This window comes from Procambarus clarkii, chromosome 8 (genome assembly GCF_040958095.1).
Source record: "Procambarus clarkii isolate CNS0578487 chromosome 8, FALCON_Pclarkii_2.0, whole genome shotgun sequence".
Classification (NCBI taxonomy): Eukaryota; Metazoa; Arthropoda; class Malacostraca; order Decapoda; family Cambaridae; genus Procambarus; species Procambarus clarkii.
In genome coordinates this window covers 50,710,991-50,738,678 of record NC_091157.1, presented here as the reverse complement: position 1 = coordinate 50,738,678, position 27,688 = coordinate 50,710,991, and the positions used below count along the sequence as shown (strand labels likewise).

Below are 27,688 nucleotides of genomic sequence, written 5' to 3'. Positions count from 1 at the left end.
ACCATATTCACTATAATTATTTATTCTTATACTGTACAATTATTCATGTGCAGCAGGAACTCCTTTATTCGGACTCCCTTTTGTCTCTCTTATATACTACAGAAGAGGCAAAGCTGCATAGTAATTTTTTAAAAAATTTATGAACACACAAAAGCTTGCATTAAGAGTAGCTCTGAATGTGAATATCCCTTTGATGTGGAATTTTAAAGTGACAGCTTAGCTTTAGGGTAAAGTCAAAACATAAGGTTCAAGCATTTTTTGCAAGAAATTGATTGAAAATTCACCCAATGGCTCATAATTTGGAGGTAGCTTATATGTGTTCTAATATGGTACTGGTAATGGTTTCCTATTGTCAAGGGCCAGGAAGCTTGTTAGGCTAATCAAGGTCCTGTTGGGCTAATGACTGACCTTCTCCAGGATGTAACTCACAAGAATTGCTTAACTCCCCGGTACATATTTTTAAATTAATTAATTTATTTATTTATGCATATACAAGAAGGTACATTGGGAATGTGAGGATACATAATATGGTAATTACAGTCTTGTAAAGCCACTAGTACGCGCAGCGTTTCGGGCAGGTCCTTAATCTAAGAAAATTTTAAGTAGGTAAATACTTGCAAAATTTATAGACAAAAAAATGATAACAGTTACATGGAATGAAAAAAAAGAAGATGAAAGAAAACTGTAGGTACAGTATATTAAAGCACATAGGTAGCTAAGATTGATTGCAATGACAGCTTGAATGGTAGTTGACAAAAATTGGTAGGCACAATACAGCAAAAACAATATAAGATTGATTGCAATGACAGCTTGAATGGTAGTTGACAAAAATTGGTAGTTACAACACAGCATATGGCTAGCACATAAAAGATGACAGCAATGAACACAATGATAAGGTTGTTTGATACTACATAAAAATTAGGAGATTGGGTAACACTAGGTACAGAGCAAATTTAAAGCTCAGTGTAGGAAACTAAGAAGATGAAATTAGGTACTTTTTGGTTTTGCTTTTAAATAAGGCAAAAGTTTACAGTTTTTCAATTCACTAGGGAGTGAGTTCCATAGACTAGGTCCCTTAATTTGCATAGAGTGTTTACACAGATTAAGTTTGACCCTGGGGATATCAAAGAGATATTTATTTCTGGTGTGGTGATAATGGGTCCTATTACATCTGTCCAGGGAGAGTTTCAGAGCATGGTTTGCTAAGTTATGCTAAGTGAACCGAGGCATCGGGTAAACAAAATAAAAAACATGCCCAAATGTCTGTCCTGCGTGTGAAATGAACTTGCATCCTTTCAGTTGTGAATCAGCTGTGCTGACCACTATACTACAGAAATGTAAAATACGTTGCTGAAAATTACATATTACAAAAGGTATAAAAAAACCAGCGTTGAATGTAATGAAACGCCATTTTCTGGGTGAGACCCGGAGGCTCCCCGGAGCTTTACCGGCTGATATGCTAATGTCAGACTTTGGCATCAGTCATGTGTATGGAGTTCTAGGGCCTACCGGGGACCACGAGCCAGAACCTGGCCCCCTCAGAGAGGCAAGGGGAGCAATGGCCTATAGAAACCCCCGTGTGGTTGGAAGCATTCTATGTCTGCCATCGACCGGGTCAAGCATCCAGAAAGGTAAGCATTCCAAAACAAACCCCTATTCTGGTGAAAATTGCTACCTAAGCCGAACTAGTGAATAGAACTCTTCAACAGAAAACACGGAAACTAGTATGACGTCATACGTCACCGCGCCGCTGTCTGCGCAGCTCCCCCCTCCCCGGGAGGGGGAAGGGGGAGCCCCAGACCTCCCACGCCGGCTATCCACCCATCAGTTCTGAGGCTGGATGTCAAAACACGCGAAAAACGCCGACCGGAGGGAGGGAGGGTTGCCGGGGAGCCTCCGGGTCTCACCCAGAAAATGGCGTTTCATTACATTCAACGCTGGTTTTCTGGGGGGAGCCCCGTCGGCTCCCCGGAGCTAACTACCCACAGAGGAAGGTCAAAGGGACAAAACCGGGAGGCGGACACCACGCACCCCCCAAGGAGGCGAGACAACCGGCAGCAAACGCCAACCCAAGGCGCCACAGCCCCGAAAATCCCGGGAACAACACGAGAACCACGAGCAGCAAGGCCCCTGCACGAACACCAAAAATCCATGCCCGAAAGACTGCAAGGCCACGTCGCCCAGACGGCAGCGAGAGCAGCGAAGCCACGAACGCCACAGGCATGAGGGAAGAACACAGGCAGCTTAGCCGCAAGAACACGGCTGACCACCCGGGACACCATCACCCGCGAACCGGGAAGAACAGAACCGGATCAACGCAAAACGCGCTCCGGACCCAAACGCCGTGGCACGCAAACAACAGCAGAGGGCCGCCACTGAACACAAAAACGACACACCCCCGGCCCGACCAACAAAGCACCAACAAACCCTGGACCCCTCCAGAATGCAGCAGCCCCACCCCGCGCCAGAAAAGATGGAGACTGCTGCCATCAAACAACCAAAACGCTAAAACCGAAGGAGCAAGAAAACACAGCGAACCGACCCCCAGAGGCAAAGGCCCAAAGGAAAGAGCCGACGAAAAAACACACCGGAACCGAAGGGGCACTACCAACCGAGGAGAAGACAGAGCACGCTGACCAGAGACCAGGATGGTGCAAGCGGCGCACGAACAGGCCGGAGGTGAAATGACGCACAAGACAGCTGACTAACGGTGCAGAAGCAACACCAAGACCGAAAGCAAGCTGAAGCGGCTCCGCCTGCGCCGCACGAAAAGAGGCGACAGTATGTGGCAAGACGACGGCCCCCAACCCCCACTAGAAAACCAAGCCGAGAGTAAACCAAGCCAACAAGAAGGACCCACCGAAGAAGGGACAGGAAAAGGAAGGACCGCCAAAATACCCCATACTGCCGCCAAGAAAGCACGCAGGTGGGACACCTACCACGAAGCCACCCGACCACCAACCGGAGGCGAGACCACGAGGCAGAACATAAGCAGCCCCGACAAGGCCCCCCCGAGCCCAGGAAAAAGGCAGAGCCGCGAGAAGATCTCGGGCGCGACCACCGAAACCCAGGCGGCACAAGGAGATGGAACGTCTGCCGAACAGAAAAACTCCGAAGCATGCAAGCCCGCCAGGAGTTCAGAAACGACGGGTCCGACGCGAGACATCGCAAGAACCCCCCCAAAAAAATTAAAACAACAACAACCGGCAGGGCAAGCTAGGAAAACCAAAGAAGGCGGAAGGGTCGCCGCCAGAACAGGACCCGAACCAAGGGGCACGAACAACTGCAACAGACCGAGACAAAGAAGCACATCACAGGACACAGGCTGACCAACGCCTAAGAACACATGCAGAACATTCCTGCTGCAGAAGAGGCAGGAAGAAAGAGCAGAAGCACAAAAAAAAAAAAAAAAAAACCAGGAGAACAACCAGGGGTGGACAATCAGGCAGGGACAAAAACCCCACGCAATCCCCAGGCACAAAACGGCAGCAAAGCGCCACTCCACAACCGGACACAGGAACAAGGACACGCCACCGTGAAACACGGTACCAATGCACACGTGCAGCAGCAGCAGCAACAGGCACCACTGCAACATGCAACATGTAAATAGCAACTCCCCTCTGCAAAGGCAGAGAACGGAGCAGGCAGACCCCAGACAGGGCCAACGGAGACACGACAAAACCCTGCAGGCCCAGAAACCTGCACCAGGCGACCGACGGCGGAGAAACCCCGCTCGATACCTGCTGGATGAGGTACTGGGAGCTCTTTTACACCTCAAGCCCGGCCCAAGGTCAGGCCAGACCGGCCAGAGGACGGCCCACCAGGCAGCTGCTAGGAGCAGTCCACCGGCCCACATACCCCCACAACCAGGACGGGCCGGAACTGCCATACGAAAACAGGCCAGTGCGCCCTGGAAGTCCACGGACGAACCAGCAAGAAGGCTTATGCTCGCAAGTAGGTCGTGTAACAAGCACAGACCACTGATGGTAATACAGTGTTCCCCAAAAGTGCCAATAGCACCACTGCACTCCACTGGTACTATCCCGCAAGTTCTACCAGATAGGCGGGACCCAAGAGCCAGAGCTCAAATCCTGCAAGCACAGCCAGGAGCCACACCAGGTGAGTACAGAACCAACCCTACAACCCCCACACCTCACAACATTAAAAAAGGAGGGTCCCCTGAACGACTCCAGCATGGGTTGGACATGCACATGAGGGGGACAGGAAGGGGTGATAAAGGGACAGTCACTGGTGTGCGAACGGTCTCAGTCGTACAAAATTATACCTAAATAAAGACAGGTATATGAACACCGCCGCATCCAGCGCCCGGCCAAAAGACGCCAGACCGCAGAAACTCACCTGGCGAATGGTGGCTCGAACTTGACACGACTCAACCGTGCCCAGAAGAACTTGGGAGCACCGCCAGGTGAAGACGCCAGAGCCGGACCCGCAGGAGAACAGGGAGAGGCGAAGGAGGCGGTCCACACCCATGACACAGAAAACCGCGGTGTCCTCCCCACAACTGGGAACCAGGACACCCCTGGCGCAAAGGGGCACATACCGCAGCCAGGGAGAAGAACGAGAGGCGAAGCACTGTAGCAAAAAAGGGCGCAAAACCCCAGCACTGAACCATCGCCCAGACCAAAACAAACTCCACGGCGCATGCGCATAACACGCTGGCCGAACCGCACACCCTCCCTGCGGGAAGGCGCCAGCCAGGACTATTGCACGAGAAAAAGAGCCAAAAGAGGAAGCAGGAACAATAAAACCGGCCAAAGAAGCAAAGAGCCCAAAAAAAGGGAACCCAAACGGGCGACAAGTAGCCCAAACGGGCGACAAGTAGCCCAAACGGCCGACAAGTAGCCCAACCGGGCGACAAGTAGCCCAACAGGGCGACAAGTAGCCCAACAGGGCGACAAGTACTAGGAGCCGACAGACGTTCCAATAATGCGGGAAGTAGCGAAAAACCTTCCCGTACCCTCGAGAACACAGAAGCCAACACTAGTCCCGAAGGCACACGAAGGCGCAGGCGCACCCGAGATCAAAAGTCACGCAGAACCCCATCGAACGGGGAAACATGACAAAAACACCGTCCCAAAAAGCGGGGGAGGAAACATCCACCCACAGGACGGAACCAACCGACTCAAAGGCCAAGGAACCGAGCCCGGGGAGGGGCCGACGTCCAACAGCACGTACGGCGAGTGGGGAGGAAAGACCCCACTCCGCGTAACCACAAGCCCCGCCTAGAGGGGGATAAAACCCCCCACGGGGTCTAACGGGGCCAAGGCCCCCCAAGTCAGCCCCTCCCCAGCCCCGGGAACCTACACGACAGGCCCCGGGGCCGAGCCGTTCCCCCAAAGCCCCGGCCGTACCAGAAAACCGGGGCAGCCGTGAAAACACTAAGGAAGGGAGCCCACTGGCAGACTCATACAACACGGCTGGAGGAACAGGCCCAAATGCCCCCGTCACTACCCCGGAAGGGGAATTCCCCGAGACTGCCCGAGTCTCAACACCACCAAACACCCCGCCCTGAACCTACAGACGGTAAGGAACCGGATGCAGGCAGGAAGGGTGAACCAGGGGAAAGACAAGGGGGCGTGGATGGAACCGAAGCAACCAACACCCCCAAGTCCCAAAACGAAATACAACGGGGCAGCCCCGGGGCTCCCGGGGAGGAAACCACGAGAACGTTGCCACCACCAAGGCTCAAGTGCAACGCCCCTGCTGCCCGCACCCGCTTGTTAGCACAACTGGGTAACCGAGCCACAACGAGCAACCAAACTCGCAGGACACCGGGTCGAAGGTGTCACCGACCCCACAGGCAGCAGACGGAGGCAAAACAGAGAGTCACCCAGAGACAAAAGGTGAGAGCAACCCTCAAACTCGCTGGAAGCGAGGGGGGGGCTCTGGGGTCACATCCATCGGACCCGCGCGCCCCCAGGGGTTTCCCAGGGTCCCGAGCGTTTACTTTAAGAGGACTCGCGCTCAGGTAATCCCAGGCAGGGTACTGCTAACCGGCACCCAAGCTACCAAACAACTTTCTAAGAGCTGAACCCCCGGGACGTGTACACTCACGGGGACCTAGCAGGGGGTACCACCAGAAATACTCAGAACACAAGGGACACAAGGGGCAAGAACGAAGGCAGACCCCCCCACCAGGTATATAAACAAAAGAAAAAGAAAACCCCGCAAGAGGACAGCGTACCCAAGCGGAACAGAGCCGGCCGCTATGATTGGTAAAGACAAGCTGCACAGTACCCCGCGCCCCACCAGTGCAAACACTGCCCCTTACTCTAAGGCGAACAAGGGAGACAGAACACCCGAGCACACAAAGAGCGGCCGAAAACCAAGCGGTAAACGGCCAAGCAGGGGCAGGACCCAAGGAACTTGTGGAAGGTGGCCCCAAGCCCCAAGGGCAGTACTTACAGGGCACCTAGGGAAGGGAACCCTAGGCGCATGCAGCCCGAGTACTGAAGAATCACACCCGGCTCACGCACCACCTAGAAAACAGACACCACACTCTAGGTACAGTGCTGAAACAACCACTGGAGCCGGAGCACATAACCATTGCCTATAGCATCAGCCGAAGAACTGATGGGTGGATAGCCGGCGTGGGAGGTCTGGGGCTCCCCCTTCCCCCTCCCGGGGAGGGGGGAGCTGCGCAGACAGCGGCGCGGTGACGTATGACGTCATACTAGTTTCCGTGTTTTCTGTTGAAGAGTTCTATTCACTAGTTCGGCTTAGGTAGCAATTTTCACCAGAATAGGGGTTTGTTTTGGAATGCTTACCTTTCTGGATGCTTGACCCGGTCGATGGCAGACATAGAATGCTTCCAACCACACGGGGGTTTCTATAGGCCATTGCTCCCCTTGCCTCTCTGAGGGGGCCAGGTTCTGGCTCGTGGTCCCCGGTAGGCCCTAGAACTCCATACACATGACTGATGCCAAAGTCTGACATTAGCATATCAGCCGGTAAAGCTCCGGGGAGCCGACGGGGCTCCCCCCAGAAAACATAATATCCTAATCTATGTATCTAGACACTTTTGTATATATAATACTCTGTGATTGGAGTTTTTTCTTTACCATGCATGCTATCAAAACAAATGTGGCAACAGTATAAATTACGATCACTGTTGCCTCTTGCGGCATGTGGCACTTGTAGATGGAGTAGTTGTTGGAACTCACAGTCAGCTGTTAAGAGAATTATTATAGTTATTATAGCTTACCAGCTGTTAAGAGACAATTATTATAGTTATTATAGTTTACCAGTCATATCCTTTACTGTATCCTCTGTCAAGCTAATGAAAATTCATGCTGAAACTCTGAAAACTGGAATTAAATGCTTTTTAACTATGTCAATGTGTAAAATATTATGAATACTGCGTTAATTCTCTCTGATTAATGATAGAAAACATATCCTGCTTACCATAGAAAACGTTGGATTATTTTTATTACGCCACGAGAATGAGGAAATAGTGTATTCATGTATTGTTGATCCTTTGTTAAAGTGCTTTATATGGCAGCCATGATGGGTATGACCACTGAAAACCAGCCGGGGTGATAACTCATCCAACAACTGAAAATGTAAAAGTATACCATAAATATGAAAAAGTTGTCATTTATTTGAATGAATATCCAGTACAGTATTTCAATATATTGGTACACCAGATCATGCTGAGCATAATTTATACTAAATGCTTTTATACCGCTAAAACAATGGCAATAGAAGACCTGCCAGAAAGTTGGAAGTCAGCAAATATAGTCCCAATATATAAATAAGGAAGACAGCCAGGAGGCATTGAGCTACAGCCAGTGTCCCTAATTTGCATACTATGTAAGGTGATGGAGATCATGAGATCTCTAGTAGTACTAGAGATCAGCTGGTAGTACATCTGGAGAGAAAGGGCTTTGTAATACAACCAGCATGAGTTAATTACTCGTTTTGTCAGACAGAGGCAGCCAGTGAATATTATATTTGGAGTTTTGAATTACGTAGTTTTATACTGAAAATATGCATATACTGTACAGTATGTGAAAACAGTGATTCGTGCTATTTTACTCAAATCCACCTGGACTTTTCAAAATATGATGAATATTGGAAATATGACTCTTAAGCCAATATTTTTTAGCATAATTCAGGGAGATTGCACACATTTTGAGTTTGAAATGACATTATATATTTTAAATTACAGTATATTAAATTTGAAGTTTCTTTTTATACCAAAAATATGCAAATAAGTGAAAATGGTTGAGTGTTTTCCACTTTTTCGTTGGGCATTTGCCACTTTTTTGTTGGGTGTTTGCCACTATTTTGTTTATGCAGTACTTTGGGCTTGTAGTGAGGTCTCCCCAAGGTTCAACTACTAGCCTTCCATTGGCAGCATTGCCACAATAGTTGCCCAACCTCTGGGTACCTATTTAATGCTAGGTGATCAGAGGCATCAGGTGAATAGAAACATGTTCAATGCTTTCTGAATTGCTCAGGATCCAAACCTGGGATACCTCATTATGAGTCGAGAATGAACCCAATTGTACTACCTCTCAAATTTAAGAAAATTACTGTACACGACCGAGTGACAGAAATCAGTCAAGACAGAAAAGGGCACGCAGACTGCATTCTTTTCTACTTACAGAAAGCCTTTGATACAGTATGTCATAAGAAACTTGTGCACAAGCTGGAGAAGCAGGCATGAGTGACAGAGGATAATGGAGCAACAGGATACAGTCAGTGAGGTGAGATCTCAGAGTTAAGAGATGTTCCCAGTGAAGTTTTGCAGGAGTCCGTACTACGATCTATCCTGTTTCTGATACTGTATATGTAAATAATGTTCCAAAGGTAATAGACTCATTCCTGTCAATACTTGCCAATGCAAAACTTATCATGAGGATAAGCAGGGAGCCGGTCGGCCGAGCGGACAGCACGCTGGACTTATGATCCTGTGGTCCTGGGTTCGATCCCGGGGGCCGGCGAGAAACAATGGGCAGAGTTTCTTTCACTCTATGCCCCTGTTACCTAGCAGTAAAATAGGTACCTGGGTGTTAGTCAGCTGTCACGGGCTGCTTCCTGGGGTTGGAGGCCTGGTCGAGGACCGGGCCGCGGGGACACTAAAAGTCCCGAAATCATCTCAAGATAGTTACTCAAGATAGGATTAAGACTTGGAAGACAGCAAGAAACTACAAGAATGCCAAATAATAAAACTAGGTGTAGGGAGAAAACTGTATATTGTGTATAACTGGCAAGTGTGTTCAAAAGACACACTTGCCTAGGTGTGTATACACTAGGTTATGTATAATTTTGGTTGACAATTTATTTCCTTGCCCCTTATGCATTTACCCAAATGATGTATTGTTCATAAGCCAAGTAGGACATTCAAAGCAGTTTTAAAATTAACTTTTTCGTAAACATACCAGTTCTGTTGAATCTTTTGAAATACATTCCCATCGTTCCCTGAAGTTAATATATTTCACATCTTCTGGTGCTTCATCTGACTCGTTACACACTGCATCAGAATCACGAAAAAGTGGATAGTGCTGAGGGAAGAAATTGTAACAAAAATGGTATTTGTAATATTGTATCTATTAAAAATTATTGCTATGAACCTTACATGAACATCAGTGGTAGTAAAATGTCAACAAAACATTTAATTTTACTAAAAAAATTCTCATTTCCAGGAGAGCCGGGACTAGGCGCCAAGGCCTAGTCGCGGCTCGTGACGTCACTTACTCATTCTTCTGACAATTAGGATACTCTTGATACTATAAACAGTAATACTATACAATTTGAATGAAGACTAATTTCTCTAAATTACTGAATACTGTAGAATAATTCATTATACGATACTATGAGACAAAAGCGCCAGTCATTTTGTATTTCAACCACCAATTCCCAGGGAATGCCCCCGTGCTCTCAGTCGGGTCCCTACACATGGTTCCAACTTCGCACACTCCCATGCGTAGAGAGAACATACTGGATCATTCCTACAACAACCTAGTTTGTTACAATGACACCAAAATTTTGGGGACAAGCAATATACAAAAAATAGCATTGAATGTAATGAATCTCCACTCCACAACCGGAAGCAAGGAAACCAAAAACAAAGATTTAAAAAAACGATTACGAGCAGCCAGAGGTGAAGCAAAATGCGAGACAACTTGCAAAATGGAGCCAAGGTCACACATCAAAGCCCAACACCATTAAATATTATGTTCATATCTTTTTTGCTACTCTACTGGTTGTAATGGAGAATACCAGGCAAACCAATCATCAATTGAAACATTATCATGTATTGTGTGATTTATCAAGTTATTCAACACACATACTCCTGCAAATAAAGAGAAATAAGTGAAAACAAGCGGTGAAACATTCAAAGATAACAGAGGAAGCATCAGCAAAATAGAGCACCGAGTGTTGACAGACACAAGACACAGCCATCACACAACCTTCCAGAGTACCTCTACCCAGTGAAACAATAAATATTCACTTATTTTCTTGTTTTTCTTACATTTTGCATACAAATTCATAATTCTATAATGAAAGATTTTTTTTTAAATTTTTGTATTTTTTTTGCTCATAGGCAGGTATGACTATTTTTCTATAGCCATTGTCCAAGGGTTGCTTCAAATGATGAAATTCTATGGACTTGGCTGCCCATTGTTCATGGGAGTTTCTATGGAAGCCAACCCCTTTTAAAGAGAGACAATGAAGTCTACCCTGACCCGCCTATGAATGTCCCCTTATCCCCTCACCCAGACACCACGTAAAATTTGGTGAGGCTTGTCCAAAGTATTTGGCCTCCAACCTTGGACAGATAAACATCCAATTATATATAGATAGAGTATAGATATGCAGGCGATGAGTCACAATAACGTGGCTGAAGTATGTTGACCAGACCACACACTAGAAGGTGAAGGGACGACGACATTTCGGTCCGTCCTGGACCATTCTCAAGTCGATCATTCCCATTCACAATCGACTTGAGAATGGTCCAGGACGGACCGAAACATCGTCGTCCCTTCAACTTCTAGTGTGTGGTCTGGTCAACGAGTATAGATACATTGAGATGCGAGTGGGGAGAGTAATTGATCTGAGGCACCTATTTTACAATTACATTTTTAATAAATATTTCTGGTCAAAGTAATATAACAACTGTGTTCTGTAATGTTTTTTCATAACTTGGGATTTAACAGTTTATCATTTCACATAATCTGCACAAGTTCATTTCATGCATAATTTTACTATGTTAATGAAGCCTTACCTGCAAGATGATTGGCTGACTGTACTGCTTAAGCTCAGGACTTTGCCAGTGTTCACAAGCATCGTTGTTGCCTGCAGCACAGCTTAATTGTTCTGTCATGGAATATAGTTCAATAACACAAGATTAGCAAGCACATCTTCAGTTCTGTCATCTGATTATATATGTATGCAAAGGTTAAATTATTCAAAGAAAATCCTACCAAGTAAAGATGACAATGCTTAATAGTCTGACCTGAAAATACATCCTTACCCCATTGTATGGTGTGGTGAGGTACTCACCATACAAGGCAGTAAATGTATTACCATATTGCAAAAAGTAGGTAAATGATATATCGAGTGAAATCTGACTTTTAATACTACCTCCGACACACAATGTCATTGCAGGCAAATGCTTCTGTTCATGAATCTGTGAAACTTGAAAAACAAAATTTAGACTTTTCAGGACATGCCATGCATCTCTGCCTGATACCTGCTTGATGGGGTTCTGGGAATTCTTCTACTCCCTAAACCTCTAAGGCAAATTTTTCTTTAATAAAGATAATCAAAGTTATAAGCAAACCAAGTTTACATAGACATGTAAATTAAATAACTAAGATAACATATTTAAATAAATTAATGATATTAGCTCACCATATATATAAGCTTGCTTAGCTTAAAGACTGTACTTGTGGTTGGTCTCGAACTCATTATGACATAACAAAAAATACATCAAATTTTGTAACTAGCTTATCATGACTATAATTTGTTTAGTCAAATGAGTTTTGGGGTTCAGTCTTTGAGCCCATTATGTGCCTCAGTAACCTTTTTCGATACTGCCCACAGTAATGGTATGGGATGCATAATAAATGAACTATACAATATCACTAAATTTGTTAAGCAATATCCATAGCTTTACTGTTAAACTTTTCATTCCCTTTTCCTTGCTAGCATGACAAGAAAAATGTTTAAATTCTCTTACTAAGAAATATTAAACTCAGTTGCTACTTTAAGCAATTTCCTCCAGAAAGAATCTATATTTTCAAATCTAATAATCAGCAATAAATATATCTAATAATAACGGCAAATAACTTACTAGATATGCTTTTGATCTTGCCGAGTGCTGGCTTACAGAGGAAACAGTCGTCTCCCTCCATAGCCATGCTGTTGATGATGACGAAGGTTACACCCTCAATCTGGAGCAGCTTCACCGCACCAACACCAAACGCCCATTGAAAGCGACTCACGAGGTACGGACTTATGCTGCAAACATTGTATTATGGCTAATAATGTTCAACCAAACTTAGATCACAATAAATTAAAGAGGTAAAATAAAAACAAACTATTCTGGTAATGAAAAGTCATGTTGTATTAACTTTCAAAATGACAAAACTAAGTGATGTAAGACATGTTTCTATAAAAAAAAATATTTTCAAGTGCTAATTATAAGACAAACATTCTCAAGTGTGTGTCCATGTACATATGTAACTGTTTGCATGTGTGCTTGCTTGCTTGTCTATTTGTTCATGTGTGCATGCAAGCACATCTGTATGGACATGTGTATACATGCATGCAGGCATATGCATAGGTATGTATGTATGTGTGTGTATATGTAATTACCTATTTGTAGTTTACATGAAATTAGCTGCATTCATGATGCTCCATCTTCTTTATTGTCGAATTTATTTGTAAAGTTTTCTGTGGTTTTGGCAGACATTACCTCCTCCTTCCATGTATTCCAAACATCCACATCTCTGTGAAGAAATATTTCTAAACATTTTCCTTATTTCTTTTTTTAATATTACCTTAAAACTGTACCCTTTCGTACAAGTCACTGGCTTGAATTTTTTTTAAATGTATTTCACAAACTGATTTGTAATATGTGACTTGTCATCTTGTCTCTCCACCATTTTCTTTCTTCAAGTGTGAATGGATCCAAAATTTCACTCGAGTTTTTCTGCATCTCTCAAATTCATGTGTAAAGCTGGTGCTCGGTAATTTGTGAAAATGCATTCATGGAGACCTAACTTAGAACCAAGCAGTGTAGTCTATAGCTGATAGTCTTATGGGAAAAATAATGTCTTGTGACCAAGAATGATCTTAAATCATATTAAAACACTGAATACTATAAAAGTTTTATATACACATTACCACACACAATAAACTATGCTTGTCTTATAGCAAATTTTTGCATCAACTGACTAAAATGTTAACCTATTTTCAAACTAAAAATGAAAAAGGCTATACATTTTTTTATAAGACAGAGCTAATGCCATTACCATATGCAAAAATACTGATCTATAAGAGAGAATGTCTGTCTGTCTGCTCGTTAGTCTGTTTGAGCTTGGAGACCAGCCACATGGGGCCATCCTCACCCAATTTTGGAAGATGAATGGTCAGGGGTATGGTTTGAACATAGGATGGCGGGGGTCTGTCCTACTGGTCCTATTAAGAGGGGGTCAGGCATAATAATGACCTTCATAATCAGTGAAAGATGACTGGCCAAATCCTTAGATTTCTTGGTAAATATAGTACAGTAAATAAATGTAAATGTATCAGTTTGAGGTTGAAGGTCAGTCAGGGAAAAAGAGGGAATGAGAAAGGGGTTAAACAAAGGGAGGAAGGGAGGAAGAGAAAGGGTACAAGCAATTCTCAAAAAGGTTGGCAGGCCCAGTACAGTAGCTAGGGGAGACAATGAGTGGCCCATTAGAAAAGAACATTTCATTACAGTCGGTGCTTGATATTTATAATTGATATCCAACCATATATTCTTAAATTATTTAATGTGGCTAAAAAAAATCTGTAGAGGATAAATATAGATAATTAGAAGGGTTACCTGGTGGTGCCTGGGATAATCTTTCTCTGTCCCCCTCTTCTCTCCCTTCTCCCCAAGGTCTTAGCTTTACTTGTGTTGTAATTTCCATACTGTCTCTCTCTGCTTCTCTCCTCACTCTGAGGTACTCATTCCTGGCCCTCTTGTATCTCCCTCTGCTCTCAGGTCTTCTATTTCTGTAATTTCTCCATGTTCTTGTACTTAATTTCTTTGCTACCTTACATGCCTGACTGAATCACGGACTCTTCTGTTGCTTTTAATTTTTCTCCTTTTGGGCTGGGATAAACCTGTCTACAACTTCCTGGCTCTTCTGAGTGACGTAGTCCATCATACCATCATATGCTATACAGTCTTTTCTCCAAGTTCTGTTTCCCATGGTATTCCCATTACAAAGTTCCTCATCACATCATATTCATTCATCTCAGGTATTCAAGACGAAGAGGAGACAACTGACCAGAAAAGGATGACCCAAGGCAACACAGTCATGACAAGGCCTGAGAACATTAACTTAATACTGGGCAACCATGGCCCTGTAAGACTACCAAAACCACTGTGCCTGAGTATCAGCCCCAGAAATTTTAGCAATGAAAGCTGCAAGAGCAGCATATTTATAAACATAATGTAGAGAGGCAAGGAGAGGTTTGAGAGAGGATAAGGATAGATGGGTGAGAGAGGAGGGAAAATTAGGTGAGAAGGAGGAGTGGGGAGGGAGGGGAAAGACCTAATACCGCTGGAAACTCCACCTAATTTTTAGTAATAATTAAAATGTTGTATGAAAGTATTTTATATGAATAATTAAAAAAGTGACATAATAATTTACTAATTATAATGCATGAAAACAAAACTTATCAAAAAACATACAGGAAATATATTACCTGTAATGAAACCCAATATCATGGTTGCCAACTGCTATGAGCACATGAGAGTCTTCTGGGACATAAAACAAATCATGAAATCTTGCCACATAGTCTTCAAATTCCCCAGGAGTGCACCACTTTCCTTCATCGAAGAGATCGCCTGTATAAAAAAGAAATACAGGTAAATACAAACATAACTCATCAACAATATACTTCAGTACTGTATAAATAAATGGATTTTTATAGAACAGATTGGCAGGCAAACATTAAATTCAAGCTGACAGTTGTTTTATGTTGTGGCAGTTGTCCTGCCTCATACAAACAGAAACCAACACTCAAATAATAAACTACATATTACCCAAACTATCTTACTTAAAAAGCTCAAAGGATTTACACTACACTCTACTGTAGGCTGACTACCTATTGAGGATTCTGGGGATCAATGTCCCCACAGCCCGGTCTCTGGCGCAGCCTCCTGGTTGCTGGTCTGATCAACCAGGCTGTTTGATGTGGCTGCTTGCAGCCTGATGTATGAGTCACAGCCTGGTTGATCAGGTATCCTTTGAAAGGGCTTGTCGAGTTCTCTTTTCAACACTGAGAGGTCAGATGGTTATGCCCTGTATATAGAGGGAAGAATGTTGAAAAGTTTTGGGCCTTTGATGTTGATCGAGTTCTCTCTCAGCATGCCTATTGCCCTTCTGCTCTTCAATGAGGCTATTTTGCACATCCTGCCATGCCTTCTGGTAACATGTTATCATATTTCTGTGTGCAGATTTGGAACAAGTCCTAATGTTTTCCAAGTGTAAATTATTGTGTAAATCTCTTGCCTGCACTCTAGGGAATACAGATTTAAAATTTTTAGGCAGCCCAATAATGTTTATTGAGTGGATTCTAGCAGTAAAAGATCTTTGCATGCTCTCCAAGTAAGCAATTTCTCCAGCTTTGAATGGGGCTGTTAGTGTGCAGCAATATTCCACTCTAGAGAGCACTAATGCAAGATCTTAAAAAAAAACATCATTGGTGTGTGGCATCTCTTGTTAGGAAGGTTCTTCTTATCCAACCTGTCATTTTTTTGGCAGTTGTGACAGCAATTTTGTTGTGTTCTTTAGAAGTAAGGTCTTCCGACATGATCATTCCTAAATCTTTTACATCACTTTTTTATCAATAGTGTGGTTTGACTGTTATAGACTACTGTATAAACAAACAAAAATACAATATTCTCCTTATTTCTTATCATATTCTAAGGCTATAACAGAATTTATTTTTCTTTTACTTTACCTAAAAATATGAACACCTTTGGTCTGTGAAGGGCAACAGTTGTCTGAAAGGCACGGTGCATCTGCCATTCTCTGCAATTATAAGAGAGATCTAAGAAACCTGTAAGGGTTCATATATGCTATCTCCAGATTAGAGTTACTGTACTGTACAAAAAACATAAGAATTTAGGAAACTACAGAAGTCCTATTGACTCGTATGTGGTAGTTCATATTTATATCCACCAAAACCCATTAATATGTATGTCTAACCTATGCTTGAAACAATCAAGTGATCCCACATTTATTATGTTGCCCGATAATCTGCTCTACAAATCAACAACCCTGTTTCAAAACAAGTGTTTACCCAGGTCTGCCCTAAATCTAAACTTACCCAATATATATATCCATTGTTTCATGTTTGATTTTGTATTGATATATTTAGTACCTTAAAAATTTGTTAATTTAATCAACCTGTTTCTTATCAATTACACTTTATTCCAATCTCTAAACATGTTCGTACCAGAAAACACAAAACTGTATTCACTATATTAACATTCTCCTTACCTGCGTAACTTATCAAACCAATGTCCGTTTATGCTACCCAGTAAGTGGGTGTCTGCAAGAATCATACCATGAAGCCGAGTTCCATGATCAGTTACATTGTGATTGGCAGTTTCTGGATTCAATGCAGGCCACTGACACTGCAAGACATATTTTATCAGTCAAGTCTGTACAAATTAAGTCATCAGAGATACATAATTAGAGAATACATTATAGGTACACATAAAATCAGAAATTTATCATAATATAGTATAATCAACTTTTTCAAAATCTAAATGCTTGGGATAAAAGAAATTTTGGGTTTTTGGCAATTGTAGTGTATGGAATAACTCATTTTCCCTTCCTCTCCCCTTCCCTGGCCATTGGGAATTATCAGCCCATGTATCCCATTACTGTATAATCAAAATACTGTACAACAATGGCCATTTCTTCAGCAAACATTAAAAAATGCACTTCTTTTTGGGTATCAAACTACAAAGTGGGGAAGAGGGGGAAAGGGTGGAAAGAGGGGAGGAAGAGACTCCTTCATTGCAGCTGGATGCCCCTTCTATATATATAGTGTATGAATATGGAAATGTCGGTTCGAAGTTGGTGGGGATGAGGGGAAAGAAGGGGTGAAAGTGGAAGAGATGAGAGGGAAGTGGGTGAAGATGAGGGAGGGGAAGGGGGGCCAGGAAGGGGAGAGCATGGGGAAAGTTGTAGAGAGGGGAATGAGGGTGTGAGAGGAAAAGAAGAGGGGTGGAATGTGCAAGTGGGGAAAGAGAGAGGCTATCCTGGGCACTGCCAGGTACCCCTCTTAATATTATTTCACCAAAATAGACCAGGGTCACAAACTGTTTGGATTTTGTAAAATTTCAGATTAGGCTACACAGTTTCTGATTTAAGACTCATTTGTATGCACAAGGTGTGTAAGTTTAATTATTACTGAACACTCAAATAACTTACTTGAGATATAACAATATAGTAGTGCAAGAATTCACAGTAAAAAATCACACTTGCAATAGCAATAACTATTTTTCCCAAAAATAACACATTAAGTTTACTTCTTGCCACCATCCTCCACCAGGGCAGTCAGGAAGTGCAAGCAATCATCTGATGATATAAGATGAATACAAATACAGTGATTAGTTTTGTCCACAATAAAATTTCGTACATGCAGGTTATTACTAAGACCACAGTATAAGAAATCTATAAAATAGTATATTGTTCTGTAGATATTGTTTTTTATAAAAGTATTTGATACATTCTTTATATTGCTGTTCTTTTCTTCTACATATTCAAATTTGTTGTTTTTGGTATTAAGCAGAGGCACCGACTACAAATGTCGGATGATGACATCCGAACGACAAATGTCGTGTGACAAATTATATTGTCACACCCTCAATCACATGGGTTCTTAACATGTTTCCACATGAACTCTACCTGCATGATCCTCTAGTGTAATGTGCTCTAACAATATCCATATAGTTAAGAAGCTCTTCCTTACATGTCTTTCAGACTTGGGCATTCAGTGTCCAATTATGCCATCTCATTCTGGATTCATACCTATCAAACATAAGTGGATATATTTAAATTTATTTATTTTTTCCCAAGATTGAGCTTAGGAGCAGATAACTTCTGATTCTTGTTAGCAGGCCGAGAGCTTGCCCCTTCCTTGGCTCATGGTAAGCTCTGCCCACTAGTTTCCCTTGGAATGCAACCCATCAATCAATTAAAAACCAGGTACTCAATTGCTACTAAGCAAACAGGGGTGAACAGCTAAGGATTGGCAATGCTCCCTCTCCATGGCTCAATCCCTGACCAAATTATTCACAAATAAAGCGAGAGTGTTACTACTTCACCATCAGCGTTGATTTGAACTAAGCTGTAATATCTATGTTTGCAAGAGCCAAGTTCCTGCCTCTGGGCCCAATTTTCTATCAATCATCTTGTCTTTGTCATATCTATATTGGAGTTCCCTTCCAGTATTGGTTTAAGCTTCCAGTACCTCCCTTTCCGATGTATTCCATTTGCTCACTACCACTTATGTCAATCTGGTATCTCTGAACTTCCAGTTTACTCTTTTGGCCCCTCATTTTGTTCCCTCACTTGACCTCACCACGTCTTCACTTCCTATTTTATTCCACTTCTATACTTCTTTGACCAAGAAAGAATGACTTCTAATATCTGACTCATACATGTACTTAGTCTTAATATAATTAACCTGTGGCTCCCTGTTCATGTTCCAACTTTGGCAAATTTACCTGAATTCACCTGAGGACCCCTATCTCCCTAGTGGCCTCAACAGGTACAGGAAGCTGGCAAGCTTGAGAAGCTAACCCAGCCTAACCTAAGCTAACCCAGCATAACCTAATCTAACCTAGCCTAAACTAAGCTAACCCAGCCTAAATTAAGTTAGCCTAGCCTAACCTAAGCTTACCCAGCCTAGCCTAATGATAAATACAATTTTAACAATTATAAAGTTAGCTTTGTTAAAACATCAATATATGACTTGACTGAATCTCCATCTCTGCATGACATTATTATTTAATTAAAATAATTAATAATACATGTAACAGAGGCTAATGCCACTGATACACACAGCATTTTGGGGATAATATAAGAACATTTAGAGAACAATATACACACTTAATGTGAATAATATTTAAAACTAAAATGATTCAAAAACACTTATGAATTAGCAAAGAGAATTAGAAAAATTACTGACAATTTTTATGTAATATTTTCCAACAGCAATTTCTGCAACAGAAAATTGCATTTTTTTTGTAAGACAATTAGTTGATTCCAAGTATTTTTAAATTGTAGAAGAGATTAAAAAGACGATTTACAATTTGTATTATATTGGGACATGGCATAGTTTAGTAACAGCAATTAATGAGTAAGGAGAAGTAATTACTTCTCATTAATGAGTAATTAATGAGTAATGAGTAATGAGAAGTAATTACTTCTCATTACACATTTCTTATCTTTAGTAATGAGAAGAGGCGAGTAAGACTGGTGAGTAGGACTGGCGAGTAAAACTGGCGAATAAGACTGGTGAGTAAGTAATTATCAAAGTCTTATTATCAAATTATCAATTATCAAAGTCAAATTATCAAAATTATTATCATGTTCATGTAATTGCTTATCTTATTGTATCGTGACATTCTTTTCTATATTGATATATATTATCTGTCTATTGTTACTTACAGTGTACCTGAGAGTACCTGTAAGCAATCTACCTCATTTTTTCATTTTTGCTCAATTTTTTTTGTATTGCTTAGTCTTGTTTATATTTTTGTTTTGTATATCTATATCTTGTGTTTTGTATAGTCCATGTTTATATGTTTTTTTCTTTAATCTCATTTATTACCTAGGTTTCCTAGCCTAGCCATACTCCCTTACTCCATTGTACCCCTGTAAGCCCCTTTTGTGTTTGTTTGGTATAGTATTGTGTACATTTTTTTCTTTTTTTTTTCTTGTTTTTCCTGCAATCAGCTTTTTTTATGCAGTCAAGTATAGACCCAGAACTTAACCTCTTATCCACTATCTATGACAATAATCACTTTAATGATCTAAATTGCAGATATTTTGCAGCACATGATGTAAACAATGTATTAACTCATAATCATAATATCTCTGTAATCAATTTGAACGTTAGATCCCTAGGTAAACACTTCGATGATGTTAGTGCCTTGATTGAAGCTATTGACAACAAATTCTCTTTTATTATACTTACTGAAACATGGTTGAAAGAGGATACTACTCAACTCTTTAACATGCCTAACTACTCAGCAATCCACAACTGTCGTCAACTTCAGAGAGGTGGTGGCACTGCTCTTTACTACCACCAAGAACTAACATGCTTAAAAGAAATTAGAACTAGAGACTGCTATGGGGAGTATATCTTCGCCAGCTTCAAAGTCAAGGGTGCCGAGTCTATCCTGTCTGTGGGTGCAGTTTATAGAATTCCTAACACTGATGTGTCCGAATTCAACTCAAACCTTAGAAATCTAATACTTGATAACAGACTGAACAAAAACCACCTAATTATCGCTGGGGACTTTAATATTGACCTCTGCGAGCCAGAACACCCTACTGCTGTTAGCTTCCTCAACTGTATGAATTCCTGCTTCCTCATACCCTTAATCACTAGACCTACTAGAATCACTGATAGCACTGCCACGACTCTAGATCACATCTGGACAAACATAACCTCTCCGCTTACTTCAGGTATAATCACCTATAGCACTACAGACCATTACCCCACATTTCTCTTACCTAACATTAGCAAACCACCTCTTGAGTCAAGAGAGATACGTTTTAGACTACACAATGAAACTGCTACAGACAATTTTATAACTGCTACTGATAATGTCAACTGGGAGTCCGAGTTAGGTAACATAGAGGACATCAACCTAGCAGTTCAATCTTTTCTTCAAAAAACTCTTAGCCTTTATAATACCCACTGTCCTATGCTTACAAAACAAGTCACAACCAAAAGGCTTAACAATCCCTGGCTTACAAAGGGAATACTTAAATCTATTAATAAAAAACATGACCTTGAGAAGAAGTATAGGTTAGGAATTGTCTCCAAAGAATTCTCAAAGAATTACTCATTATTGCTATCTAAGATAATTAGACGAGCCAAAACTAAATACTACGAAGATAAATTTACCCAAATAAAGAGCAACATTAAACAAACTTGGAGAACAATTTCACAAATATTGGGATCAAAGAAGTCTTTAAATAACAAACCGACTCTCCTGTCTAATAACGATGGTCAGCTTTCAGCCTCTGATTCTGCTATTGAGTTCAATAGGTTCTTCTCTTCCATTGGTTCATCCCTTGCTAATGATATTCCATCTTCCAGTACTGACATTAAGGACTATCTTGCAGGGAACTATCCCCAGTCTCTGTACCTAACGCCTATTAATTCCATTGACGTCAATGAGATAATCCTTTCCCTTAAAACCAAGTCTGGTGCCCTTGAGGAGATACCAACTTTAATCTACAAAAAAGCCTCCAGATCTTTAGCCCCTGCTATTGCTTTGCTCTTCAACAAGTCACTTGAACTCCAAAACTTTCCAGATATTCTAAAAAAAGCGAGAGTAACGCCTGTCCACAAATGTGGTGATCTCACAGATGTTAACAACTACAGACCTATATCAATCCTGCCAAACTTGTCAAAAAATTTTGAAAAACTAATCTATAAGCAGCTTTACTCATATCTAGCCAAACTCAATATACTTAGCCCTTGCCAATATGGCTTCAGGCCCAAAAAAAGCACTAACGATGCACTTATTAGTATGCTTAACTCGATTCATACAACTCTTGATAAAAATGAGTTCCCTGTTGGGTTATTTGTGGACCTGCGTAAAGCTTTCGATACTGTCAACCACCAAAACCTTCTTCTTAAATTACATCATTATGGTGTCAGAGGACACTCCCTACAATACCTCAAATCCTACCTTACTGACAGGCTCCAATGTGTTTCTGTGAATAATGCAATTTCTCCCACCCTACCCATCAACATTGGTGTTCCCCAGGGCAGCATACTTGGCCCTCTCCTCTTTCTCATCTACATTAATGACCTTCCAAATGCCTCCCAACACCTCAAACCAATTCTATTTGCTGACGACACAACCTTCATTTACTCCAGTCCTGATCCCCCTTGCTCTAAATGCCACAGTAAATATTGAGCTAAATAAAGTCCATCTGTGGCTAACTGCCAACAAACTCACCCTTAACATTGACAAAACTTTCTATATTCTGTTTGGCAATAAATCCTCTAATCAAATAAATCTCAAAATAAACAATACCCAAATTTGTAACAAATTAGATGGCAAATTCCTTGGCATTCTCATTGACCACAAGCTTAATTTCCAGGGACACATTCTAAACATATCAAAAAAAGTTTCAAAAACTGTGGGCATTCTTTCTAAGATCAGATATTATGTACCACGCCCTGCCCTGGTGACTCTCTATTACTCCCTTATCTATCCATATCTCAACTATGGTATTTGTGCTTGGGGCTCTACTACCCAAAATCACTTACGTCCTCTAATTACTCAACATCTACACCAGTCTCCGTGGTGTAGTGGTAAGACACTCGCCTGGCGTTCCGCGAGCGCTATGTCATGGGTTCGTATCCTGGCCGGGGAGGATTTACTGGGCGCAATTCCTTAACTGTAGCCTCTGTTTAACGCAACAGTAAAATGTGTACTTGGATGAAAAAACGATTCTTCGCGGCAGGGGATCGTATTCCAGGGACCTGCCCGAAACGCTACGCGTACTAGTGGCTGTACAAGAATGTAACAACTCTTGTATATATCTCAAAAAGAAAAAAAAAAAACACAAAGCTGCTATTAGGACAATATCCAATTCTGGCCCCAGACATCACTCGGTACCCCTACTCAAATCTCTGAATATGTTAGACATTAAGTCACTGCACATTCTCTCATGTGTATTATACATATATAAAACGCTAAACTATAATGCCAATCCTGATCTCAAAAGCTTCATAGAAGGTTGTAACAGAACCCATGAGCACCACACCAGAAATAAATACAGTTTTGATATTCCTAGAGTACGACTTAATCAAACCAGAAATGCTCTACAAATCAAGGGGCCCAGAATGTGGAATGACCTTCCCAACCATGTTAAAGACTGTACCTCTCTCAACCAGTTTAAGTTAAAAACGAAGCTATACCTAATAAATTCCCTGTAACCTACCTTACCCCTCTATTGTCAACCCATGTATGTTTTTTGTTTTTTTTTGTTTTTCAAATCAACGCTGTTTGAATGTAATTTTCTGTAATAATTTGTAATTGTATTTGTGCTGCTTTTTCAACAATGTTCCCCCCTCTTTTACCTCTATTTTTATTTGTACTCAACGCATTTTTTTCTTTTTACCCATTAGTTTTAAGCTTTAGTCATTAGTGTTTTTTCCTGCCCGAAACGCTTTGCGTAATAGTGGCTTTAAGCATTGTATGTACTAGCTCTATCTATAAAGCCAACAAACTTTGTAAAATCTCTTTATGTATGTACCTTTACCTAAATAAAAATTATTATTATTATTATTATTATTATTAAAGAAATGACTGGTGTGAAAGACTGTTAAGTAAGACAGCTGGGTGAGGTTGAATATATATATTCACTAAGTTACATTGCAACACCTACAACCGTTAATTACCTTACATATGTTCTACTGAATAGTTCTTGTTGTTATTGTTAATTATGTGTGTGTGTGTGTGGGGAAGTTCTATGTAAGTCAGCTACACATATATATAATCAAAACATGGATCAGATTGAACTACATATTACCTTTATGTATGGATCTTCCTCCTGTGAATACCTTAATCACCGTCACCCAATCTATCATTGTATGGGCAGATTTTCTAAGTAAATAAAGCTTAATATTACAGCTGTAAACAATCTCCAGCTGAGAGTCAGCTGATTGTGGAAGCGATTCCTTGTCTCAAGTTGGGCCGCTTGCGTATGCATAACAAAGCTTAGCCTAACTTGGAATAAATCGAGTTATTTGGTCAAATTTGTTTACTGTAGAGGATATGTGGAGTATAATGTTGGTTTACTGGTTATATGTGGGGTTTGGATGTTTCCCTTCCCTCAGTCAAGTGCTCCTCTGTCAGCCTAGTCCCCATCCTTCAGTCCCTTTCCATCGTCAGCTTGGTTCCTTCACTCTGTCTGCCTGGTAACTTCTCTAAGTCAGCCTGGACACTTTCCTCAGTCAGCTTGGTAATTTCCCTCAGTCAGCCTGGTCCTTTCCTCAGTCAGTCTGGTCCCTTCCCTCAGTCAAGTGCTCTTCTGTCAGCCTGGTCCCCTTCCTTCAGTCCCTTTCCATCGTCAGCTTGGTCCCTTCCCTTAGTCTGCCTGGTCTCTTCCCTCAGTCAGCCTGGTCCCTTCCCTCAGTCAGCCTGGTCCCTTCCCTCAGTCAGCCTGGTCCCTTCCCTCAGTCAATACAATACAATACAATACAATACAATTTTATTTAGGTAAGGTACATACATACAATAAATATTTACAAGGATTGTTTGACTTATAGGTAGAGCTAGTACATACAATGCCTAAAGCCACTATTACGCAAAGCGTTTCGGGCATGATAAACTTAAATGACAAGCTTAATACTAATTGAGCATAATGAGTATAATGAAAACAAGAAATGAAAACATAGATGAAAAAGCAGCACAAATACAATTATGTCGACAAACAGCGCTCTTTAAAGAAAAAAACAGACATTGGTTGACAATAGAAGGGTAAGGTAGGTTACAGGGAATTTATTAGGTATAGCTTCGCTTTTAACTTAAACTGGTTGAGAGAGGTACAGTCTTTAACATGGTTGGGAAGGTCATTCCACATTCTGGGCCCCTTGATTTGTAGAGCATTTCTAGTTTGATTAAGTCGTACTCTAGGAATATCAAAACTGTATTTATTTCTGGTGTGATGCTCATGGGTTCTGATACAACCTTCTATGAAGCTTTTGAGATCAGGATTGGCATTATAGTTTAGCGTTTTATATATGTATAATACACATGAGAGAATGTGCAGTGACTTAATGTCTAACATATTCAGAGATTTAAGTAGGGGTACCGAGTGATGTCTGGGGCCAGAATTGGATATTGTCCTAATAGCAGCTTTGTGTTGAGTAATTAGAGAACGTAAGTGATTTTGGGTAGTAGAGCCCCAAGCACAAATACCATAGTTGAGATATGGATAGATAAGGGAGTAATAGAGAGTCACCAGGGCAGGGCGTGGTACATAATATCTGATCTTAGAAAGAATGCCCACAGTTTTTGAAACTTTTTTTGATATGTTTAGAATGTGTCCCTGGAAATTAAGCTTGTGGTCAATGAGAATGCCAAGGAATTTGCCATCTAATTTGTTACAAATTTGGGTATTGTTTATTTTGAGATTTATTTGATTAGAGGATTTATTGCCAAACAGAATATAGAAGGTTTTGTCAATGTTAAGGGTGAGTTTGTTTACAGTTAGCCACAGATGGACTTTATTTAGCTCAGTATTTACTGTGGCATTTAGAGCAAGGGGATCAGGACTGGAGTAAATGAAGGTTGTGTCGTCAGCAAATAGAATTGGTTTGAGGTGTTGGGAGGCATTTGGAAGGTCATTAATGTAGATGAGAAAGAGGAGAGGGCCAAGTATGCTGCCCTGGGGAACACCAATGTTGATGGGTAGGGTGGGAGAAATTGTATTATTCACAGAAACATATTGGAGCCTGTCAGTAAGGTAGGATTTGAGGTATTGTAGGGAGTGTCCTCTGACTCCATAATGATGTAATTTAAGAAGAAGGTTTTGGTGGTTGACAGTGTCAAAAGCTTTACGAAGGTCCACAAACAACCCAACAGGGAACTCATTTTTATCAAGAGCTGTATGAATCGAGTTAAGCATACTAATAAGTGCATCGTTAGTGTTTTTTTTGGGTCTGAAGCCATATTGGCAAGGGCTAAGTATATTGAGTTTGGCTAGATATGAGTAAAGCTGCTTATAGATTAGTTTTTCAAAATTTTTTGACAAGTTTGGCAGGATAGATATAGGTCTGTAGTTGTTAACATCTGTGAGATCACCACATTTGTGGACAGGCGTTACTCTCGCTTTTTTTTAGAATATCTGGGAAGGTTTGGAGTTCAAGTGACTTGTTGAAGAGCAAAGCAATAGCAGGGGCTAAAGATCTGGAGGCTTTTTTGTAAATTAAAGTTGGTATCTCCTCAAGGGCACCAGACTTGGTTTTAAGGGAAAGGATTATCTCATTGACGTCAGTGGAATTAATAGGCTTTAGGTACAGAGACTGTGGATATAGTTACCTGAAAGATAGTCATTAATGTCTGTACTGGAAGATGGAATATCATTTGCAAGGGATGAACCAATGGAAGAGAAGAACCTATTGAACTCAATAGCAGAATCAGAGGCTGAAAGCTGACCATCGTTATTAGACAGGAGAGTCGGTTTGTTATTTAAAGACTTCTTTGATCCCAATATTTGAGAAATTGTTCTCGAAGTTTGTTTAATGTTGCTCTTTATTTGGGTAAATTTATCTTCGTAGTATTTAGTTTTGGCTCGTCTAATTATCTTAGACAGCAATAATGAGTAATTCTTTGAGAATTCTTTGGAGACAATTCCTAACCTATACTTCTTCTCAAGGTCATGTTTTTTATTAATAGATTTAAGTATTCCCTTTGTAAGCCAGGGATTGTTAAGCCTTTTGGTTGTGACTTGTTTTGTAAGCAAGTCAGCCTGGTCCCTTCCCTCAGTCAGCCTGGTCCCTTCCCTCAGTCAGCCTGGTCCCTTCCCTCAGTCAGCCTGGTCCCTTCCCTCAGTCAGACTGGTCCCTTTCCTCAGTCAGCCTGGTCCCTTCCCTCAGTCAACCTGGTCCCTTCCCTCAGTCAGCCTGGTCCCTTCCCTTAGTCAGCCTGGTCTCTTCCCTCAGTCAGCCTGGTCCCTTCCCTCAGTCAGTGGTCCCTTCCCTCAGTCAGCCTGGTCCCTTCCCTCAGTCAGCCTGGTCCCTTCCCTCAGTCAGCCTGGTCCCTTCCCTCAGTCAGCTTGGTCCCTTCCCTCAGTCAGCCTGGTCCCTTCCCTCAGTCAGCCTGGTCCCCCTTCCCTCAGTCAATCTGGTCCCTTCCCTCAGTCAGCCTGGTCTCCTCCCTCAGTCAGCCTTGCCCCTTCCCTCAGTCAGCTTGGTCCCTTCCCTCAGTCAGCCTGGTCCCTTCCCTCAGTCAGCCTGGTCCCTTCCCTCAGTCAGCCTGGTCCCTTCCCTCAGTCAGCCTGGTCCCTTCCCTCAGTCAGCCTGGTCCCTTCCCTCAGTCAGCCTGGTCCCTTCCCTCAGTCAGCCTGGTCCCCCTTCCCTCAGTCAATCTGGTCCCTTCCCTCAGTCAGCCTGGTCTCCTCCCTCAGTCAGCCTTGCCCCTTCCCTCAGTCAGCTTGGTCCCTTCCCTCAGTCA

General features: G+C 41.9%; 1 protein-coding gene across 2 annotated transcripts; it reads right to left on the bottom strand.

Annotated features, from left to right (window-relative positions):
- Nucleotides 1-6: 6 nt before the first annotated feature.
- On the bottom strand, nucleotides 7-24,519 carry PGAP5 (Per1-like protein PGAP5). 2 transcript variants are annotated; one of them, XM_045744930.2, is made up of 11 exons: nucleotides 24,042-24,268; nucleotides 17,682-17,828; nucleotides 16,740-16,876; nucleotides 16,198-16,268; nucleotides 14,938-15,079; nucleotides 12,326-12,492; nucleotides 11,255-11,346; nucleotides 9,408-9,530; nucleotides 7,426-7,575; nucleotides 7,012-7,190; nucleotides 7-1,385 (listed from the first exon to the last, which is right to left on the bottom strand). In XM_045744930.2, the coding sequence occupies exons 2-10, from the start codon at nucleotides 17,790-17,792 to the stop codon at nucleotides 7,020-7,022; spliced, it is 1,164 nt and encodes a 387-aa protein (XP_045600886.2). In that variant the 5' UTR covers nucleotides 17,793-17,828; nucleotides 24,042-24,268; the 3' UTR covers nucleotides 7-1,385; nucleotides 7,012-7,019. The 2 variants fall into 2 exon arrangements, with proteins under 2 accessions (XP_045600886.2, XP_045600887.2); XM_045744931.2 differs by lacking the exon at nucleotides 17,682-17,828 and having other exon boundaries at nucleotides 24,042-24,519.
- Between the last annotated feature and the right edge of the window lie 3,169 nt (nucleotides 24,520-27,688).

Bases quoted from the DNA above. Each gene is read 5' to 3' on its own strand.
- PGAP5 (XM_045744930.2), bottom strand. From the start codon at position 17,792: ATGGTGGCAAGAAGTAAACTTAATGTGTTATTTTTGGGAAAAATAGTT. The intron at 7,576-9,407 runs GTATGTTTACGA...TTACATTTTCAG, and splicing joins CAAAAGATTCAACAGAACTG to TTGTTGGATGAGTTATCACC. The intron at 7,191-7,425 runs GTAAGCAGGATA...TTCTCTTAACAG, and splicing joins ATAATCCAACGTTTTCTATG to CTGACTGTGAGTTCCAACAA.